This window comes from Plecotus auritus, assembly GCF_963455305.1.
Source record: "Plecotus auritus genome assembly, chromosome: 3".
NCBI classification, from domain to species: domain Eukaryota; kingdom Metazoa; phylum Chordata; class Mammalia; order Chiroptera; family Vespertilionidae; genus Plecotus; species Plecotus auritus.
This window is the reverse complement of record NC_137772.1, coordinates 26,289,364-26,311,380: the sequence shown is the minus strand read 5'-3', so window position 1 is coordinate 26,311,380 and position 22,017 is coordinate 26,289,364. Positions and strand designations below refer to the sequence as shown.

The 22,017-nt window shown below is 39.0% G+C and overlaps 1 protein-coding gene across 1 annotated transcript in view; it reads left to right on the top strand.

The window, feature by feature from the left end:
* LOC308243475 (disintegrin and metalloproteinase domain-containing protein 2-like) overlaps positions 1-7,901 on the top strand; it is a gene marked incomplete at both ends in the record, with an annotated part of 64,742 nt that extends 56,841 nt beyond the window's left edge. Inside the window, 2 exon segments of the mRNA XM_080659020.1 lie at positions 6,563-6,722; positions 7,838-7,901. Coding sequence (XP_080515146.1) covers positions 6,563-6,722; positions 7,838-7,901 — 224 coding nt within the window.
* Between the last annotated feature and the right edge of the window lie 14,116 nt (positions 7,902-22,017).

Sequence of the window (22,017 nt, the reverse complement as noted above, 5' to 3'; positions counted from 1 at the left end):
TAGTTATCTATATTAAAAAGATAACAATCCAGACCATCTTGGGTTTATTTTAGGAACACAGGACTGTTTTATCATTTGAAAGTCAGTCAGTACAGTTCTCTAAATCAACAAAAAATTTTAAAGTATATTATTTTTTTATTTGGTGCAGAAAATTCATTTGACAAAATTCGTCACCTAGTAATGATTATTTTTAAAAAACAGCAAACTATTAACATAAGTAAATTTCATCAGTCTGATAAAAAAAGCAGCAGCAAAAATACATAGTTAATATCCTATCTAATAAAAGAGTAATATGCAAATTGACCATCACTCCAACATACATGATGGCTGCCCCCATGTGGTCAAAGATGGCTGCCCCCATGTGGACACAAGATGGCCACCACAAGATGGCCAGCAGGGGAGGGAAGTTGGGAGGGACCAGGCCTGCAAGGGAGGGCAGTTGGGGGAGATCAAGCCCACAGGGGAGGGCAGTTAGGGGTGACCAGGCCGGCAGAGGAGGGAAGTTGGGGGTGACCAGGCCTACAGGGAAGGGCAGTTGGGGGGGACCAGGCCTGCAGGGGAGAGCAGTTGGGGGGGGAACAGGCCTGCAGGAGAGGGCAAATAGGGGTGACCAGGCCTGCAGGGGAGGGCAGTTAGGGAAAATCAGGCTGGCAGGGGAGTGGTTAGGGGGTGATCAGGCTGGCAGGCAGAAGCAGTTAGAGACAATCAGGAAGGCAGGCAGGCGAGCAGTTGGGAGCCAGCAGTCCTGGATTGTGAGAGGGATGTTCGACTGCCTGTTTAGGCCCAATTCTATCGGGATCAGGCCTAAACGGGCAGTTGGACATCCCCTGCAGGCCTGGTCCCCCCAACTGCTCTCCCCTGAAGGCCTGAGTCCCTCCCAACTGCCTTTCCCTGCAGGCCTGGTCGCCCCCAACTTCCCTCCTCTGCTGGCTTGGTCACCCCTATCTGCCCTCCCCTGCAGGCTTGATCACCCCCAACTGCCCTCCCTTGCAGGCCTGGTCCCCCACAACTGCCCTCCCTTGCTGGCCATCTTGTGGTGGCCATCTTGTGTCCACATGGGGGCAGGATCTTTGACCACATGGGGGCAGCCATCTTGTGTGTTGGAGTGATGGTCAATCTGTATATTACTCTTTTATTAGATAGGATAGAGGCCTGGTGCACCAGTGGGGGCCAGCTGGTTTGCCCTGAAGGGTGTCCCAGATCAGGGTTGGGGTTCCCTTGGGGCGTGGGGCGGCCTGGGTGAGTGGCCTGTGGTGGTTTGCAGGCCGGCCATGCCCCCGGAGACCCAAGCGGAGGCCCTGGTATCTGGGGTTTATTTATCTTCTACAATTGAAACTTTGTAGCCTGGAGTGGAGCCAAGGCTTCTGCTAGCTCCGCGGCGGCAGCCATTTCTGTTGGAATTTATGTATCTTCTATAATTGAAACTTTGTAGCCTTAAGCGGAGGCCTGGGCCGGCCAGGGTGTGTGGAAAGCTTGGCTTCCTCCATCGCCGCGGGCAACCCTCGCCTCCTGCTCTTTCCAGCTCCATGGCTGCTGCCATTTCTGTTTGGGTTTATGTATCTTCTATCATTGAAACTTTGTAGCCTTGAGTGGAGGCCTGGGCCGGCAAGGGCAGGCAGAAAGCTTGGCTTCCTCCATTGCCGGGGAAACCCAAGCCTCCCTCCTGCTCTCTGTGGCCGTAGCCATCTTGGTTGGGTTTATTTGCATATTTGCTCCTGATGGACTGGTTGGCGTGGCTGGTGGGCGTGGCTGGTGGGCGTGGCTGGTGGTGTAGTGGAGTGATGGTTAATTTGCATATTACTCTTTTATTAGATAGGATAGTAGTAGTAAATGGAAACCATTTACAATACCATAAAAATCTAAAATATTAGGAATGAATTTAACAAAAAAGACCTTAGCACTGAAACTAAAACAAAATGTAGATAAATGTTAAACACATGAATACATGAAGAAATATGACATATTAATCTATTGCAAAGCTTATTAGTGTTAAAATTTAAATTCTTACCAAATTAAATCTATAGATTTAAAAAAGCATAAAATCATGCAGCTTTTTATGTTTTATTGGTTTTTTAAAAAGTTTACTGTTTATATTTTTTTATTATTTTTATTGTCTAAAGTTTTACATATGTCTCCTTTTTCCCCAATTAACGCCCCCCCAGCCATTCCCACCCCAGGCAAGCCCCAATCGCCCCAGTGCCTATGTCTATTGGTTATGCTAATATGCATGCATACAAGTCTTTTGGTTGCTCTCTAACCCCTCTCCCCTGCCATTTGTCTCTGGATCTATTCTTGTTCATCAAATTATGTTGATCATTATATCCCACACAAGAATGAGATCATGTGATATTTATCTTTCTCCTACTGGCTTATTTCACTTAGCATAATGCTCTCCAGGTCCATCCATGCTGTTACAAAAGGTAAAAGTTCCTTCTTTTCTATAGCGGCATAGTATTACATTGTGCAGATGTACCACAGTTTTTTAATCTACTCATCTGCTGATGGGCACTTTGGCTGTTTCCAAATCTTAGCTGTTGTAAATTGTGCTGCTATGAACATAGAGGCGCATATAGCCTTTCTGATTGGTGTTTCTGGTTTCTTGGGATATATTCCTAGAAGTGGGATCACTGGGTCAAATGGGAGTTCCATTTTTAACTTTCTGAGGAAACTCCATATTGTCTTCCACAGTGGCTGCACCAGTCTACATTCCCACCAGCAATGCAGGGGGCTTCCTTTTTCTCCACATCCTCACCAGCAACTGTCATTTGTTGATTTGTTGACGATAGCCATTCTGACAGGTGTGCAATGATACCTCATTGTTGTTTTGATTTGCATCTCTCCGATGATTAGTGACTTTGAGCATGTTTTTATATGTCACTTGTCCTTCTGTATGTCCTTTTTCGAAAAATGTCTATTTAGATCCTTTGCCCATTTTTGATTGGATTATTTATCTTCCTTTGGTTAAGTTGTATGAATTCTCCATAAATTTTGGAGATCAAACACTTATCGGAAATAACATTGGCAAATATGTTCTCCCATGCAGTGGGCTTTCTTGTTGTTTTGTTGATGGTTTTTTTTGTTTGTTTGTTTGTTTTTGCTGTGCAGAGCTTTTTATTTTTATGTAGTCCCACTTGTTTATTTTCTCCTTAGTCTCCATTGCCCTAGGAATTGAGTCGGTAAAGATATTGCTATGACATATGTCTGCTATTTTGCTGCCTATAGAGTCTTGTAAGATTTTTATGGTTTCCCATCTTACATTTAAGTCCTTTAGCCATTTTGAGTTTGTTTTTGTGTATGGTGTAAGTTGGTGGCCCAGTTTCATTTGTTTTGCATGTATCTGACCAATTTTCCCAGAACCATTTATTGAAGAGACTGTCTTGACTCCATTGTATGCTCTTGCCTCCTTTGTCAAATATTAATTGAGCATAATGGCTTGGGTCAAGTTCTGGGTTCTCTGTTCTATTCCACTGGTCTATATGTCTGTTCTTGTGCCAGTACCAGGCAGTTTTGAGAGCCATGGCTTGGTAATATAGCTTGAAATCTAGTAATGTGATCCCTCCAACTTTGTTCTTCTTTCTCAGGATTGCTGTGGCTATTTGAGGTCTTTTTTTATTCCAGATGAATTTTTGGAGTGTTTGTTCTAGATCTTTGAAATATGCCATTGGTATTTTAATGGGGATTGCATTGAATCTGTAGATTGCTTTGTTTTTATATGTTAACTAGAAGCCCGATGCAGAAAGATTTGTGCTAGAATGGGCCTTCCTTTCCCTGGCTACCTGCACCACCTTTCCATTCCGACCCTGCCCCAGAGCCTCCTCTTTCTGTTCTGTCCCCACCTTCCCACACTGCCCAGAGACTGGGGGTGGGGTAGAATGCATGCGTCCGGCCTGCCCTGGTGGCTTGGCGCCTGTGTATGCAAATTAACTGCCATATTTGTTAGGTTAATATGCATATCACTCCTGATTGGCTGGTGGGCATAGCGGAGGTATGGTCAATTTACATGTTTGTCTATTATTAGGTAAGATAATTTGATTCTAAAATAAACAAAAGAGCACTTGGAATAACCAAACAACTCTGAAAAAGAATGACAATGAAGGACAATTTAGTCTGTTTGTCTTATTGCCTTATATTGAATTTCGTATAGTATAAATTTAATTTATAGTTAAATTAATCAAGACAGTGTGGCATTTGTATAAGATAAATATGAAGGTGATCAATATAATGAAACTAGAGGCCCGGCGCATGAAATTTGTGCACAGGTAGAGTCCCTAGGCCTGGCCTGCGATCGGGGCCAATCTTCCCCAGCTGCCAGCTGCCAGTTGCCGGCCCTGCTCCCCCCACTCACCATTGTCTCTGCTGCCGGCCACCCTCTGTGTGTGGGCCAACCAACAGGGCGATCAGCCCACATCTGCTGCCACCCAACCCTGGTTCCCAGTTCCCCATTGGGCAATTGGATCCTACTGGCTGGGGGGAAGGACTGAGAGGTCAGCTGTTCCTGCTTATTAGCCATCCTCGCCCCATCACTGCCAGTTGCCCTCTGTGTGTGGGGCGACTGGTAGTATAATCAGGGCCACGATGCCTCCTGCGACTGCTGCCACCCACCCATGGTTCCCCATTCTCCATCAAGGAATCTGGGCCTGCAGGCTGGGGGAAGCTCCTGCATTGAGTATCTGCTCCCTGGTGGTCAGTGAACCTCATAGTTGGCCGGTCATTCTGCTGTCCGGTCAATTTGCATATTGTGCTTTTATATATATATATATATATATATATATATATATATATATATATATATATATATAGACTAGTGGCCCGGTGCATGAAATTTGTGCACGGGGGCGGGGGTGTCCTTCAGCTGGGCCTGCACCCACTCCAATCTGGGACCCCTCAGGGGATGTCCAACTGCCAGGGGAACTCCCTGTGGGATCGGGCTTAAACTGGCAGTCAGACATCCCTTTCCCAATCCAGAACCACTGGTTCCTAACCGCTCACCTGCCTGCCTGCCCGATCACCCCTAACCACTCTGCCTGCCAGCCTGCTCACCCCCAACTCCCCCCCAGTGGCCTGATCACCCCCAACTGCCCTCCCCAGCAGGCCTCATGGCCCACAATTGCCCAAATCAGTCAGAGGCCCATCCGCGACCAGGATGGAATGCTTGCCTCATCGCCGTGGCAACAAAGCAAGCATTCCTCCAGGCTGCTCATACTGCCCGCTCTCAGTGGCCACCCACCTGGGACTGGGGGACTCCAGCAGGGCTGAGAGGACTGGGCGTCGTCATCTTGTGGCTATGGGCACCACCATCTTTGTGACAGAGTGACAGTTAATTTGCATATTACCATTTATTAGATAGGACTAGAGGCCCGGTGCATGAAATTCATGCATGGGGGGGGGCTGGTTCCCCTCAGCCCAGCCTGCACCTTCTCCAATCCAGGACCCCTCAGTGGATGTCTGACTGCTGGTTTAGGCCCTATCCTGAGGATCCCTCTCACAATCTGGGACCACTGGCTCCTAACTGCTGACCTGCCTGCCTGCCTGATGGCCCCTCACTGTCCCCCTCTGATGGCCTGGTCACCCCACATTGCCCCCCGCTAGCCTGGTCACTCCCAACTGCCCCCCGACTGACCTGGTCACCCCACACAACCCGCTGCTCAGTTGTTTGGTCAGCCCTCACTAACCCCCTGCCAGCCTGGTCGCCCATGCAGTCTGCTTCTCAGTCATTTGGTTGGCCCTCACTAACCCCCCTGCCGGCCTGGTCACCCCATGCAGCCTGCTTGTTCAGTCATTTGGTCATCCCTCACTAATCCCCCTGCCGGCCTGGTCACCCCACGCAGCCTGTTCGGTTGTCCATTCAGTTGTTTTGGTTGCGACGGTCGCTTAGGCTTTTATATATATAGATAGAAGGGCTATAAATTTATCCATTAATATAAAGTTAATTAATTTTTCAAGAAAAGTACAAAGATAGTTTAATGTGTAAGGAAACTCATTTCAAAACATTGTACTATAACAACTGGATACCAACATAAGCCCAAAGAACCTAAAAAATCTCAAATTAGTTAACAATTGATATGGAATAAATCTAAAGGAAGAAGCTGAAAGTATAAAACTTCTTGAATGAAACAGAAAAAAATTTTATATGGTCTTGGGATATAAAATAATTTCTTAGATAAAATATAAAAATATATATCAATGCAATAAAAGAAAAGGAAATTTGGACTTTACTAAAATTTTATTAAATGTACAGTATTTCTTACTGAAAATAGAAATTGAGAAAAACTCAACTTATACGAAGATCACAATTTCATTCTTTTCATCTATATTATCAAACAGTTCTAAACAAATTACATGGAATAGAAGGTGCTCAATCAAAAGCAAGGGATAGAACTATTATTGTAAGAGAAGAGTCTCCTTGGGCACTGAAACTGTCAACTTATCTACTTCACTAAAATATTAATTATAAAATTATTAAGTAGCTAAAAGTTTATTCTAATAGTTATATTGAAATACAAACATGTCTTTGCTATATTCCTCATAATTACTTTTAAATCACTGATATTTTCTTTCCTAGATAGACTCTATGTTGAGAATGTTTATCCTTCCAAACCTTCGAGATGGCCATTTTTCCTACTCATTCCTTTTTGTGTTATTCTCTGTGTAATGATAGTAACCCTGGTAAAAGTTTATTTACAAAGAAAGAAATGGAAAACTGAGGAGTATACAAGCGATGAGTATATTGATTTTCTATTTAAGATTTATTACTTTTATAATTTTTTAATATCCATAGTGACTTATTAATAAATAACATTATGACAATGTTACAAGTAATAATTCAGATTTAATTTTATCTTTATATGGAAATTTAATACTTCCTAATATATTAAGGATTAATATAATGAATAATGAACATAATTTTTTTAAATGTCAAAAATTTTAATCTTATAGCAACTTGGACTCTGTTAGGGGTAAAATTAAGTCAAGATTACTTCTAATTAATGTTTGTTTACCTCTTTTTATTATTTCATCTTAATTATTAACTATGTATTAACCATTACTACTTTATTTTTTATATTTATATATTTCAAAGAATTTTGCATGCACTATTTTATTAAAAGGTAACAGAGAAATCCAAGAGAGTAGTTAGTAAAATAAGTCAGTCAGAGAAAGATGAATATCATATAATTTCACTAATATGTGAAATCTAAAGAACAAAATAAATAAATAATCAAAATTGAAAGAGACTCATAAAGAGAACAGACTGATGGTTGCCAGAGGGATGGAGGTTGGGGGATAGGTGAAAAAGGTGAAGAGATTAAGAAGTACAATTGGTAGATACAAAATAGTCATGGGAATATAAAGTATAGCATGGGAAAAACAGCCAATAATATTGTAATAACTATGTATGGTGCCAGGTGGGTACTGGGAATACTGTGGCGAACACTGTAAAATATTTGATGGTCTAACTGCTATGCCATATACCTGAAACTAATACAAAATAATATTGAAAGTAAGCTGCAATTGAAAAATAAATAAATAAATAAAAGAAACAGGGCAGAAGATAAATGTCAAAAAAGTTTAAAGTTATTTAGCTAATAGTGTTATTAATATAAAGATTATCTAAGTTCATTTTCAGGTAAACTTATATTACTGTGCTTTTTTTCTCATGTTAGTCTTAATTACCGGTAAGAGATTATTTCAGTGATAAAGCAGTTTCAAATAGTGGCTGCTCCCAGATCTCAGAAAAGAATTTAAAATTGTTTCAGTATAGACAGATAGTGCAGTTTTGTACTGTAATTTTCAAAAGAAATATAATTTTAAGTGATTCTATTTGTTTTTAAATGTACAGGGAACTTGAAAGTGAGAGTGAACCCAAGAGTAGCCTGGAAAACAGAGAATCCATAATATCATAGTAAGTATCAAATATTTGAAGGATGAGATGAAGAGACAGAGAAAATTTAATCTATTAGATAAATATAAATAATACAAATATATATTAAATGGTGGTAGTCATATAGATGCATATAATGACAATTAAATTAGAGAATATTTTTCAAGCTACATCATGGATTAGTTAACATAAATGGTATTCAATTCATCATTTAAAATTTTTTTCAGTGTTATCTTTTAACATTTTTCAAATGATTTAATTCTTTAGCATTTATGTATTCAAATATTGGTTGAAATAAATTACATTATAGAACTCTATAATGAGGTTACTTTTATGCTATTTGTTGAATTAACCATCATTTTTAATTTTATTGGGCATACAGGTGACTTTTTCCCCTTTATTTTTTCAGAGTAATTATCTTCAATGGACAGGAAAAATGGAAAAGAAAAGTACATGTATTGTCTGATTGCCTCAGATTCAAAACCTGCATATTATTGTTTTGACCTGACAAGAAAAACTAGAATTCTCATATATAATTTATGTTATATTATATTATTTATATATCATATAGCATTTATATATTTAATTCTACAGATGAGTTTTTATATTACACATTTTAAAAGTTATGCTTATTCTGTTAGTCAGTAGAAACTAACTTAAGCAGCAGGCATGAGATGAGGAAAGGTTACAATATAATAAATGCAATGCCATAATTAAAGGCCACTGCTGTATTTTTTATTGCAAAGTTATGTAGTTATGTTGTTATCTGATGGTCTGTAGCCAATCAAAAGAAAATTTGATATAATTTAACATTGAAAGATTTAATAGACATGAAGAAGAATATATCATAATGTAAATCAAATCATCAAACTAAGAGAAAGCTACAATCCTATCTAATAAAAGAGTAATATGCAAATTGACTGTCACTCCAACACACAAGATGGCTGCCCCATGTGGTCAAAGATGACTGCCCCCATGTGGACTCAAGATGGCTGCTACAAGATGGCCAGCAGAGGAGGGCAGTTGGGAGGGACCAGGTCTGCAAGGGAGGGCAGTTGGGGGTGACCAGGCCTATAGGGGAGGGCAGTTAGGGGCAAACAGGCTGGCAGGGGAGCAGTTAGGCATCAATCAGGCTGGCAGGGGAGTGGTTAGGGAGTGATCAGACTGGCAGGCAGAAGCAGTTAGGGACTGTTGTGGAGCGAGTGTGAGTGAATGACCACTGGAGCCCAGACCAAATTGAAATTTAGGGAGCCTTTATTAGCCGGCCAGCTGGCCGGCCAGCCGGCCGGCAACTGCTCTGCCTTTCTCCACACAGGGAGTCCAGAGAGCAGCCCTGACCCTTTGTGCAGGACCACTTTTAAGCACATTAACCACATCCTGTTTTTGCAGAGCAAGTAACCCAAGACAAAACAGTTTTTCCTAAGCAACGTCAGGATCATGCCATTGACGACAATGTTATTCACAGGGTCATCCTGTTCTTCAGAAAGCTGACCATGTTTTATGAAAGAAGGCCTACATGCTGGGAAGGGGCCATGAGACCGTATCTCAAGGCCTGGCCTGGTGTCAGCACTGACAACTCTATCTGGGGCATAGTCCACGGCCTCTCTGGAATGGTAGTAGTAAGAATGCTCAGAAATTCCCACTCTCTAACAGGACAATCAGAAAGGCAGGCAGGCGAGCAGTTAGAAGCCAGCAGTCCTGGATTGTGAGAGGGATGTTCGACTGCCCGTTTAGGCCAGATCCCAGGAGGATCGGGCCTAAATGGGCAGTCGAACATCCCTCTAGGGGTTCCAGATTGGAGAGGGTGCAGGCTGGGCTGAGGGACACACCCCTCTACCTCCCCCACTCCCCCACCGTGCACGAATTTCATGCACCGGGCCTCTAGTAATATATATGCATTAGTTAGGGTTCTCCAGAGAAATAGAAATAGATAATTATAGATAGATGATGACAGATGGATAGATAGATTAGATAGATAGATGATAGACAAGTGATATATAGCTGAGGATATTTATTATAAGAATTGACCCACATGGTTATGGAGGCCAAGAAGTCCTATGATCTGTTATCTATAAGCTGGAGATCAAGGAAAGCTGGTGATGTAATTCAGTACAAGTCTGAAGTCCTGACAATTGGGAAACCTCTGCTGTAAGTCTCAGTCTGAGTCCAAAAAACAAGAACAGACTGAGGAAAAGATGTCCAAGGGGAGGAAAAGATGGATGCCTCAGCTCAAGCAGAGAGCAAATTTACCTTTCTTCCACTTTTGCTATACTCAGGCCCTCAGGGGAATTAAATGATTCCCACTTGCATTGATGAGGATAATCTTCACTCATACTAATCTCTTCCAAAGACACACTCAAAGACACACCCAGAAATAATCTTTTATCAGATATCTGGGCATCCACAAGTTGACACACAAATTAATCATCACAAGTACCCCTTGTCAACTTGGCACTCATATGCGTCTCCTTAAACCATACTTAATCTCCAAATAAAGTACATAACATAACTCTGCCTAACATGATATAACTATCTTACATGCAACCAAAAATGCACTAATTTCTTCCCCAGAAGAGGAGATAAAATCCTTGAATGATATTTATTCTTCTCCAGATATGGCATAACTTAAATACTATGATGTAATATTAACAATGCTTAAATACTAATATAAAAATCAATACATCTTATGTTACATGGTAAGGGAATAAGAGGGGAAATAAAACAAAGGTATTTCCTTAATATATGTAGACATACACTCAAGTGTATTCATAACAAAACAAGGAGAAAATTTTCATGACACTACAGTCTTCCTTTCTGTAACTGGTCATGTTGTAGTTGATATTTATAACTACCTTTTTAAAAAAACAAATATAATGGTAATAGAACTTTATTTAAACTATATACTTCTGGATTTGGGTATATAAAATTTCTTCAAGGTAATTCTAAGAATTTAGCTGTCTAATAGCTTCTGTTGGCTATTAGGTGGCTATTAGCTTTATTTATTTATTTATTTATTTATTTATTTATTTATTTATTTAAAATTCTTTATTATTGAAAGTATTACATATGTCTCCTTTTCCCCCCATTAACCTTTTCCCGTTCATTCCCACCCCCTAGCACAAGCCCCCATTACCCTACTGTCTGTGTCCATTGGTGATGCTTACATGCATGCATACAAGTCCTTTGGTTGATCTCTTACCCACACCCGCTCTCTCTGAGGTTTGATGGTCTATTCAATGCTTCTAAATGCCTCTGGATATATTTTTGTTCCTCAGGTTACTAGTATGTTGTTCATTATATTCCACAAATAAGTAATATCATGTGATACTTATTTTTCTCTGGCTTATTTCACTTAGCATAATGCTTTCCAGGTCCATCTATACTGTTTCTAATGGTAAGAGTTCTTTCTTGTTTACAGCAGTGTAGTATTCCATTGTGTAGATGTACCACAGGTTTTTAATCCACTCATCTGCTGATGGGCACTTTGGCTGTTTCCAAATCTTAGCTATGGTGAATTGTGCTGCTATGAACATAGGGGTGCATTTATCTTTTCTGATTGGTGTTTCTAGTTTCTTGGGATATATTCCTAGAAGTGGGATTACTGGGTAAAATGGGAGTTCCATTTTTCACTTTTTGAATAAACTCCATACTGTCTTTCACAGTGGCTGCACTAGTCTGCATTCCTACCAGCAGTGTATAACAGTTCCTTTTTCTCCACATTCTTACCATCATTTGTTGATTTGTTGATGGCAGCCATTCTGACAGGAGTGAAATGGTACCTCATTGTAGATTTGATTTGCATCTCTTGGATGATTAGTGACTGAGCATTTTTTCATATGTCTCTTGGCCTTCTGTATGTCCACTTTTGAAAAGTGTCTATTTAGGACTTTGCCCATTTTTTTATTGGATTGTTTATGTTCTTTTTGTTAAATTGTATGAGTTCCCTATAAATTTTGGAGATTAAACCCTTATGGGATATAATATTGGCAAATATATTCTCCTATGCAATGGGTTCTCTTATTGTTTTGTTGATAGTTTCTGTTGCTGTGCAGAAGATTTTTATTTTGATATAGTCCCATTTGTGTGTTTTTTTCCTCCATTTTAATTGTCCTAGGAGATGTATTGGTAAATATATTGCTACAAGATACCTTATTTTATTACTTATTCTGAATTCCCTTTGACTTCAGCACATACTTAAGCTGGTTTGGTGAGCCAAACCTTCATTTCTGAAGGGTCTGGACCATGATTGGTTCTGTCTTGATTGTGTTGTAGTTTTCCATTACCAACGCATGGTAATACAAAGAAATATTCTAAGAGATCTCCTGTATTCCAGACATACTCTTTCTTACCTCACTGTTGAGTAGTAATCCAATTTCCTTTTAGTAGTCAAAATCAATCACTTCAGCCAACACCTTAACTGTCTCCTTTACCTGTTGATTCAGAGACATAAGGAACCCCAAGTAGCCCAGTGGCAGTCTTAACTTCCAGTTCAAGGAATCATTGAGTTTTCTGATGATAGCATTTCTCCATGAGACTAAGACCTCTAGATCAGCAGAGCACAAAGTCATGGAAACAGGAAATAAAAATTTTGCTAGTGGGTCACTTGGGATAACAGTGAGTGGTGCCACTTCTATTCCCACCCTCTAATTTCTGGGCTCATGAATCCTACCTATGGGAGAAAAAGAGCCATATATCGGGCAAGTGCTTCAAAGCATATACAGTCTTCTGGAGAACCTTGCCCTGGCACTTAAAGCTATTGTCACCTAGCTGACACCATAACTGAGTGTCCAAAAAAAACATTCCACCATTCAATCAGGCCAGATGTTTCAGGAGGGTGAAACCTGCTAATTTCTTGAGCACTGCCATTGCCACATTTCTTTTGCTGTAAAGTGAGTTCCTTGATCAGAAACATTGTTGAGTAGAACACCATGATGATGGATAAGGTATAATAACCATTGCATCTAAGGAAGGCAAATCTGAATCCAGACTAAGTTTGTATTCCAATAAGGAAAAAAACACTGCCCCTTCCATGATGAAAGTTGTCCAACATAATCAGCATGCCACTAGTTTAGCTCACTGATTATCCTAGGGAATTGTGTCATATCTAGAGTTCAATGGTGACAGATTAGGAAATCATCAGTGACTGTGGCCAGGTCAGGCTTGGAGTATAAAATTTCATGTTGCTGAGCCCATCTATAACCTCCACCCTTGCCATCATAACCACATGAACTCATTGGGTGACAATAGGTGTTGCTATGGATAGAGGCTGACTAGTATCCACAGAATGAGTCTTCCTTTCCACCTGACTATTAACATCTTCCTCTGCTGAGGTCTCACCCTTAGTGAGCATCCACATGGGACCCAAATATCTTCACATTTTTTGCCAATTCATAGAGATCTAGACACATACTTACATCCCAAATTAGACACTTGCATTCATGTTTTTTTTTCCCCAAGTTCCTGACCATTTAGCCAAACCACATTGATATATAATCACATATCTGGCTATTTCTCTTATCAACCAAAGTGTACAACGAGGTACAATGCCTGAATTTCTTCCATCTTGGGAGGATTTCATTTCACCTCTGTCTTTCAATAATGTCTTAGAGAGGAGCTATAGTGCTGTAGCTTGTCTATTTTTTAGGTGGTGCCTGTATATAATACAGAAACATCTGTAAATTAGGCCAAAATCTTCTCTTCCTTTGCCAAATAATGTTATAAAACCCCCTATGAGGTCACAAATGCAAGCTGGGATAGTGAAGGCAGTGTAGCAGGAATAGAGACCATAGTATTCGGGCCACTTCTTCATATAACCTACCTGTGCCTTCAGGTAGCACTTTGTTCTGATTACATATTTACCATTTCTATTTCTAATTTAATGGCTTTGTGGACCAGAAAACACCCAGTTCATGATGAGCAGTTAAGATTGCATGGCCCTAACTGATTTGGCTCAGTGGATAGAGCATCAGCCTGTGGACTGAAGGGTCCTGGGTTCGATTCCGGTCAAGGGCATGTACCTTGGTTGCGGGCATATCCCCAGTAGGAGGTGTGCAAGAGGCAGTTGATTGATGTTTCTCTCCCATCAATGTTTCTAACTCTTTATCCCTCTCTCTTCCTCTCTGTAAAAAATCAATAATATATATATATATATATATATATATATATATATATATATATATATAAAGATTGCATGATAACTTTGTGGCTCATGGTTAAATGGTCAGTCTCTACTATGGTACAGTAACAGGCAAAGAGCTGTTTCTGTAAAGAAAAGTAGTTATCTGTAATTTATTGCAGGACCTTTCTCCTAAATTTTAAAGGCCTACTCTGTGATACACCTATAGCACCTGCCAAAATCTTCAAACATCATCTCTATCTGCCACTGATACTTCAAGACCATTGTATCTGCTGGATCATGTGGCCCAAGTGGCAGAACAGCTTGCAATCTAGCCTGGACCGTTTGCAGAGATTTTTTTTTTTTTGTCTAAAGTTTTACTTATGTTTCCTTTTTCCCCAATTGACCCCCTAGCCATTCCCACCCTGGGCAAGCCCCAACCGCCCCAGCGTCTGCATCCATTGGTTATGCTAATATTCATGCATACAAGTCCTTTGGTTGCTCTCTAACCCCCTCCCCTGCCATTTGTCTCTGGATCTATTCTTGTTCATCAAATTACGTTGATCATTATATCCCACACATGAGTGAGATCATGTGATATTTATCTTTCTCCGACTGGCTCATTTTGCTCTCCAGGTCCATCCATGCTGTTGCAAATGGTTAAAGTTCCTTTTTTTTTTTATAGTGGCATAGTATTTCATTGTGTAGATGTACTACAGGTTTTTTTTATTTCTTTATTGATTAAGGTGTTATATATGTGTCCTTATTCCCCAACTACCCCCACCATTTCCCCCCCAACTCATGCCCTCACCCCCCTGTTGTCTGTGTCCATTGGTTAGGCTTATATGCATGCATACAAGTCCTTTGGTTGATCTCTTCCCCTTACCCCCACCCTCCCCTACCTTCCCTCTGAGGTTTGATGGTCTGATTGATGTTTCTCTGTCTCTGGATCTGTTTTTGTTCATCAGTTTATGTTGTTCATTACATTCCATAAATGAGTGAGATAATGTGATATTTATTTTTCTCTGACTGGTTTATTTCACTTAGCATAATGCTCTCCAGTTCCAACCATGCTGTTACAAATGGTAAGAACTCCTTCTTTTTTACCACAGCATAGTATTCCATTGTATAGATGTACCACAGTTTTTTATTCCACTCATCCGCTCATGGGCACTTAGGCTGTTTCCAAATCTTAGCTATGGTGAATTGTGCTGCTATGAACATAGGGGTACATATATCCTTTCTAACTGGTGTTTCTAGCTAGTTTCTTGGGATATATTCCTAGAAGTGGGATCAGTGGGTCAAATGAAAGTTCCATTTCTACCTTTTTCAGGAAACTCCATACTGTTCTCCACAGTGGCTGCACCAGTCTGCATTCCCACCAGCAGTGCACGAGGGTTCCTTTCGCCACATCCTCACCCTCACTTATAGTTCGTTGATTTGTTGATGATAGCCATTCTGACAGGTGTGAGATGGTATCTCATTATTGTTTTAATTTGCATCTTTCAGATGATTAGTGACTTTGAGCATGTTTTCATATGTCTCTGGGCCTTCTATATGTCCTTTTTCGACAAGTGTCTATTTAGATCATTTGCCCATTTTTTTATTGGATTGTTTATCTTCCTTTGGTTAAGTTGTATGAGTTCTCTGTAAATTTTGGAGATCAAACCCTTATCTGAAATATCATTGGCAAATATGTTCTCCCATGCAGTGGGCCTTTTTGTTATTTTGTTGATGATTTCTTTTGCTGTGCAGAAGTTTTTTTTATTTTAATGTAGTCCCACTTCTTTTTTTTCTCCTTAGTCTCCATTGCCCTAGGAGCTGAGTTGGTAAAGATATTGCTACGACATACTAGTATGTCTGTTATTTTGCTGCCTATGGAATCTTGAAGGATTTTTATGGTTTCCCATCTTACATTTAAGTCCTTTAGCCATTTTGAGTTTGTTTTTTGTGTATGGTGTAAGTCGGTGGTCTACTTTCATTGTTTTTGCATGTATCTGACCAGATTTCCCAGCACCATTTATTGAAGAGACTGTCTTGACTCCATTGTATGCTCTTGACTCCTTTGTCAAATATTAATTGAGCATAATGGCTTGGGTCAAGATCTGGGTTCTCTGTTCTGTTCCACTGGTCTATATGTCTGTTTTTGTGCCAGTACCAGGCAGTTTTGAGAGCCGTGGGTTGGTAATATAGCTTGATATCTAGTAATGTGATCCCTCCAACTTTGTTCTTCTTTCTCAGGATTGCTGTGGCTATTTGGGGTCTTTTTTTATTCCAGATGAGTTTTTGGAGAGTTTGTTCTAGATGTTTGAAATATGCCATTGGTATTTTAATGAGGATTGCAATGAATCTGTAGATTGTTTTGAGTAGTATGGACTTTTTAATGATGTTGATTCTACCAATCCCAGAACATGGTATGTTCTTCCATTTGTCAATGTCTTCCTCTATCTCTTTTTTTCAATGTCCTGTAGTTTTCTGAGTACAGGTCTTTTACGTCCTTAGCTGAGTTTATTCCTCGGTATCTTAAATTTTTTGTGTGAAATGGTAAATGGGATTGTTCTTTTTGTTTCTTTTTCTGTGAGTTCATTATTGGTGTATAAAAAGGCCACATAGATTTCTGGGTGTTAATTTTGTATCCTGCTACATTGCCAAATTCATTTACTAGGTCTAGTAGTTTTTGGATGGAGTCTTTGGGGTTTTATATATATAATATCATGTCATCTGTGAATAAGGACAGTTTTACTTCTTCTTTTCTAATTTTCTATTTCTTCTTCTTGTCGGATTGCTATGACTAGCACTTCCAGTACTATATCGAACATGAGTGGTGAAAGTGGGCATCCTTGTCTTGTTCCTGTTCTTAGGGGAAATGAATTTAGTTTTTGCCCATTGAGTATGATGTTGGCTATAAGTTTGTCATATAGGGCTTTAATTGTGTTGAGATATGATCCCTCTATTCCCAATTTTCTGAGAGTTTTTATCAAGAAAGGGTGTTGGGTTTGTCAAATGCTTTTTCTGCATCGATTGATATGATTATGTGATTTTTTTTTTTTGTATCTCAATTTTTTTATGTGATGTATCACTTTTATTGATTTGCGGATATTGTAACAGCCTTACATCCCCAGAATAAATCCCACTTGGTCATGGTGTATGATCTTTCTAATGTAATGCAGAATTGATTTGCTAGGATTTTGTTGAAGATTTTAGCATCTATGTTCATCAAGGATATTGGTCTGTAGTTCTCTTTTTTGTGGTTTCTTTATCTGGTTTGGGGATTAGGGTAATGCTGGTTTCATAGAAAGAACTTGGAAGTGTGCCCTCCTCTTGAATTTTTTGGAATAGTCTGAGGATAGGTTTTAGTTCTTTTTGAATGCTTGGTAGAACTCCCCTGTAAGGCCATCCAGAACAGAGCTATTGTTTTTGGAAAATTTTTGATCGCTGCTTCAGTTTCTTCAGTAGTTATTGGCCTATTCAGGTTTTTTACTCTTCCTGATTCAGTTTTAGGAACTTGTGTTTTTCTAAGAATATGTCCATTTCATCTAGGTTGTCCATTTTGTTGAAATAGAGTTGTTCATAGTAATTTTTCATAATCATTTGTATTTCTATGGGAATGGTTGTTACTTCACATCTTTCATTTCTGATTTTGTTTATTTGGGTCCTCTCTCTTTGCTTCTTGGTGAGCCTGGCTAGAGGTTCATCAATCTTGTTTCCCTTTTCAAAGAATCAGCTCTTGGTTTTATTGATCTTTTGTATTTTTTTGGAGGGGGGTATCTATGTCAGTTATTTCTGCTATGATCTTTATTATTTCCTTCCTTTTGCTTACTCTGGGCTTTTCATGTTGCTCTATTTCTAACTCTTTGAATTGTGGGGTTAGATAATTTATTATCATTTTTTATTGTTTTTTTTTTTTTAGGTAGGTCTGTAAAGCTATGAACTTCACTCTCAAGACTGCTCTCACTGTTTCCCATAGATTTTGGATTGTTGTGTTTTCATTGTCATTTGTTGCCATGATGCTTCTTATTTCTTCTTTGAGCTCTTTGGTAACCCAATCCTTGTTTAATAGCATGCTATTTAGTCTCCAGGTGTTTGATTTTTAAAAATTTTTTTTGTTGTTGATTTCTAGTTTTATGTCACTGTGATCTGAGAAGATGCTCAATATGATTTCTATCTTCTTGAATTTGAAGAGACTTTGCTTGTGTCAAAAGATGTGGTCTATCTTTGAAAATGACCCATGTGCACTTGAGAAGAATGTATATTTTGTGGCTTTGGATTGAAATGTTCTAAAGATGTCAATTAATTCCATCTGATCTAATGAGTCATTTAGGATTGATGTTTCTTTGCTGATTTTTTTGTTTAGAGGATTTGTCCAGTGGTGTTAGTGGAGTAATATAGTCCCCTACTATGACTGTATTGTGTCAATCTCTCCCTTGATATCCTCCAGAAGTTTTTTTTTTTTTTTTTAATGTATTTGGGTGCTCCTATATTGGCTGCATAAATGTTTACCAGAGTTATATCTTCTTGTTGAATTGCTCCCTTTAGTATTATGAAGTGGCCTTCCTTAACTCTTGTTATGGCCTTCACTTTGAGATCTAATTTGTCAGATATAAGTATTACTACCCCAACTTTCTTTTCATTTCTATTAGCCTTCCATCCCTTCCCCATCAGTATGTGTGAGTTTTTTGTTCTGAGGTGGGTTTCCTGTAAGTAGCAGATATATGGATCATGTTTTCTTATCCAGTCAGCTACCCTATGTCTTTTGATTGGGGCATTTAATCCATTTATGTTTAATGTTATTATTGATAGGTACTTGTCACCATTTTTATTCTTTATGCCTGTGTCCCTCTTTCCCTTCCTAATTCTTCATTTATAGAAGATCCTTTAGCATTTCTTGCATTTCTGGTTTGGTGGTAATAAACCCCCTTAGCCCTTTTTTGTCTGTGAAGCTCCTGATTTTACCCTGAACTTTGATTGATAGCCTTGCTGGGTACAGTATTCTTGAATTGAGACCCTTATTTTGCATTACTTTGTATATTTCATTCCATTCCCTTCTGGCCTGATGTGTTTCTGTTGAGAAATCAAACAATAGTCCGATGGGAGATCTTTTTTTGCTAACTTTCTGTCTCTCTCTGGTAGCCTTTAAGATTCTTACTTTGTTGTTAGGGTTTGCCAGTTTAATTATAATGTGTCTTAGCATTGGTTTTTTTGGGTTCATCTTGGTTGGGAATCTGTGAGCTTCTTGGACTTGTATGAGTTTTTTCTTCCCAACATCAGGGAAGTTTTATGTCATTATTTCTTTAAACAGGTTTTCTATTCCTCACTCCACTTCCTCTCTTTATGGCACCCCTATTATGCGGATGTGTTTCATTTCATGTTGTTTCAAAGGTCCCTTAGGCTCTCCTCCTGTTTTTTATTTTTTTTTCTAGATGCTGCTCTGCTTGGGTATTTTTTTCTACCTTGTCTTCTAGCTCACTGATGCGGTCCTCCACTTCTTCTAATCTACTGTTAATGCTTTCTATTGAGTTCTTTATTGCAGTAATGTCATATTTTTTTTTTATTTCTTCTTGGTTCTTATTTATTTCCTCTTGGTTCTTACACATATTGTTGAATTTGTCTTCCATCCTTTTCAGTGTCCTTATGACCATTGCTCTAAATTCTTTCTCTGACATATTACTTGCCTCCATTTTATTTACTTCCTTTTCTTGTGATTCCTCCTTTTCTTTCATGGCTGGGCTGTTTCTTTGTCTCCCCATAATCACTTCTCTCAGGGTGTATGGTTATGTAGCTCTCTCTCTTCTCATTGACTTGAAGGTACAAAATACAACACAAGACATAATGCACAGGGCACAAAACACGAATGTATTCCTATACTAATAACCCCAAATAATGGTGGCCACCAGAGAAAAGAGAATTAGGGGATAGAAAGAGTGCAAAAATGATATTGAGAAAAGGTAAAAATGTAAGCGAGAAAAGGAAGAGAAGAAAACAGAAGGGGGAAAAAATATATATATATACATATACATATATATATATATATATATATAGAGAGAGAGAGAGAGAGAGAGAGAGAGAACTTAAAAAAAAATAACTAATCCAAAAAATGCAAACAAAAGACACCCAGAGATGAATACAAACAACAAACAAGAACTAATCCAAAATATGCAAGCAACAAACACCCAAACAACATACACCCAGATGAATCTTAGAAGGCAGACCTTATTTCCAGAAGATAAAGTCGAGGAATTGAATGAATGGGGAAATAACACCAATTCAATTTAGAGGAGGTAGAAAGAGAATGAGTGTATAAAAAGAAAAGTAAAAAAAAAATACAAATAAAATAAAAATATAAATATATAAGTTATATATATAAAAGAAAATATATATAAATGTTCCCTTTCTTTAACCTATCTACCTATATATTTATCTATTATTGGAAAAGGATAATAGTGAGTAGATAGGCCTGAGTTGGTTATTGGAATTAGTTAAGCTATTATTAGAAGACAATATCAGGCAAGGAGAGGAAAAACAGAAGCAAAAATAAGAAAAATAAACAAAAAAACTATTCAAAAATCAAACAAACAATAACAAGGTAGAGAGAAAGAAAAAGACAAAACAAAACAAAAAAAGAAACAAAACAAAAAAAGGAAGAGAAAAAAATTGGATAGTGAAGAAGGAGAAGAGAGAAGTGTGCATGGACTTAGAGCAGGGGAAAGGAAGTTAGATATATGAATAAGATCAATTTTTAACAAGGAGTAAAAATAATGGATTGAGAAAAACTAAAGCAGGAACAGGGTAAGAGAAACAGGACAAAAAAGGGAAAAGTGAGGAAGAGAGTGTTGGCATAAAGGAAAAATTAAGATAAGAGTAAAATAATGGTAAAAGAAAAGTAAAAATAGAATGTAAAGCACTAATCCTAAAATAAAATAAAGAAAAAATAAAATAAAACTTTAAAAAAGGCAAAATAATAGTAGTATTAATAATTAAAAATATAATAATAAAAAAGTAAAATCAAGTGAGAAAAAAATATTAGTTTCTTTAGTAAAAGATAAAAAATATAAAAGTGAGGTAGTGAATGTCATTCACTTCCTGTACTGTTTTGCTTGGCACGTCTGCTTCCTATCAGGTAGTAAGCACAGTATTGAAGTTCCCTGTGATCCACCGCTCCTCTGTGTCATAAGCCACAACCTTGTTTTCAAGCAGGCAGGATGTCTCTGCTCACTTTGTTTCTTAGCCTGCCTTCAGTTGTATTTACACAAGAGTCAATTTCTGACATAACCCCTGGGTGGCAGTGTTTCTATATTAATATCTGGGACTAAATGGCCTCTCTACCCAGTGTTTAGATTCTTCTTTCCCTGCCACTCTTAATACTGGGTTGGAGGTACGGACTGTCCCAGAATTGGTTTCTTGTTCATCTCTCCTTATTCTGATCCCCAGTTTCCACAAAGACAACTTTCCCCTGCAGTATCAGTGAGTGTTTTTAATTGGAAGATCCTATGTACTAGACTTAGCAAACAAAAGCAAGGAGGTAAAAAGAAAAAAGACAATGGAACTGCATGACTCACGTCTTTTTCCTTTGGCACTGCGCAGCTGGTATAGAACTTCAGGCTGCCCATCTGGGCCCAGCCCCTCTGTGGGCTAATATCTAGAATCCCCTTCTTCCAGCAGCCCTGTGGACCCCCTTCCACATTCAAGGGCTACACTGACCCCAATGGCCGCAGATTTTGTGGGGCACAGTCTCCCTCTGAGACTCTGGTCCCTGCTGAGCATGTTTCTCCTTCCAGCCTGGATCCCAGATTTCACGTTTCTCTAGGTGATATCTGACCTTTCCATCCATGTATTGCCTCACCAGCTATGTATTATTTGCCAATTCCACATGGATGTCATTCAATTCAGCTGTTTCTTCTATCTGCTCTGTGAGAAGGCACATATTCGACACCACTTTGTCTCCCCCTGGACAGACTTTTTTGGCACCTGCAGTCAGGGAGGCTGGAGTTTCAGTGTTTGTGGGTTCACAGCTGAGGCAGCTGGT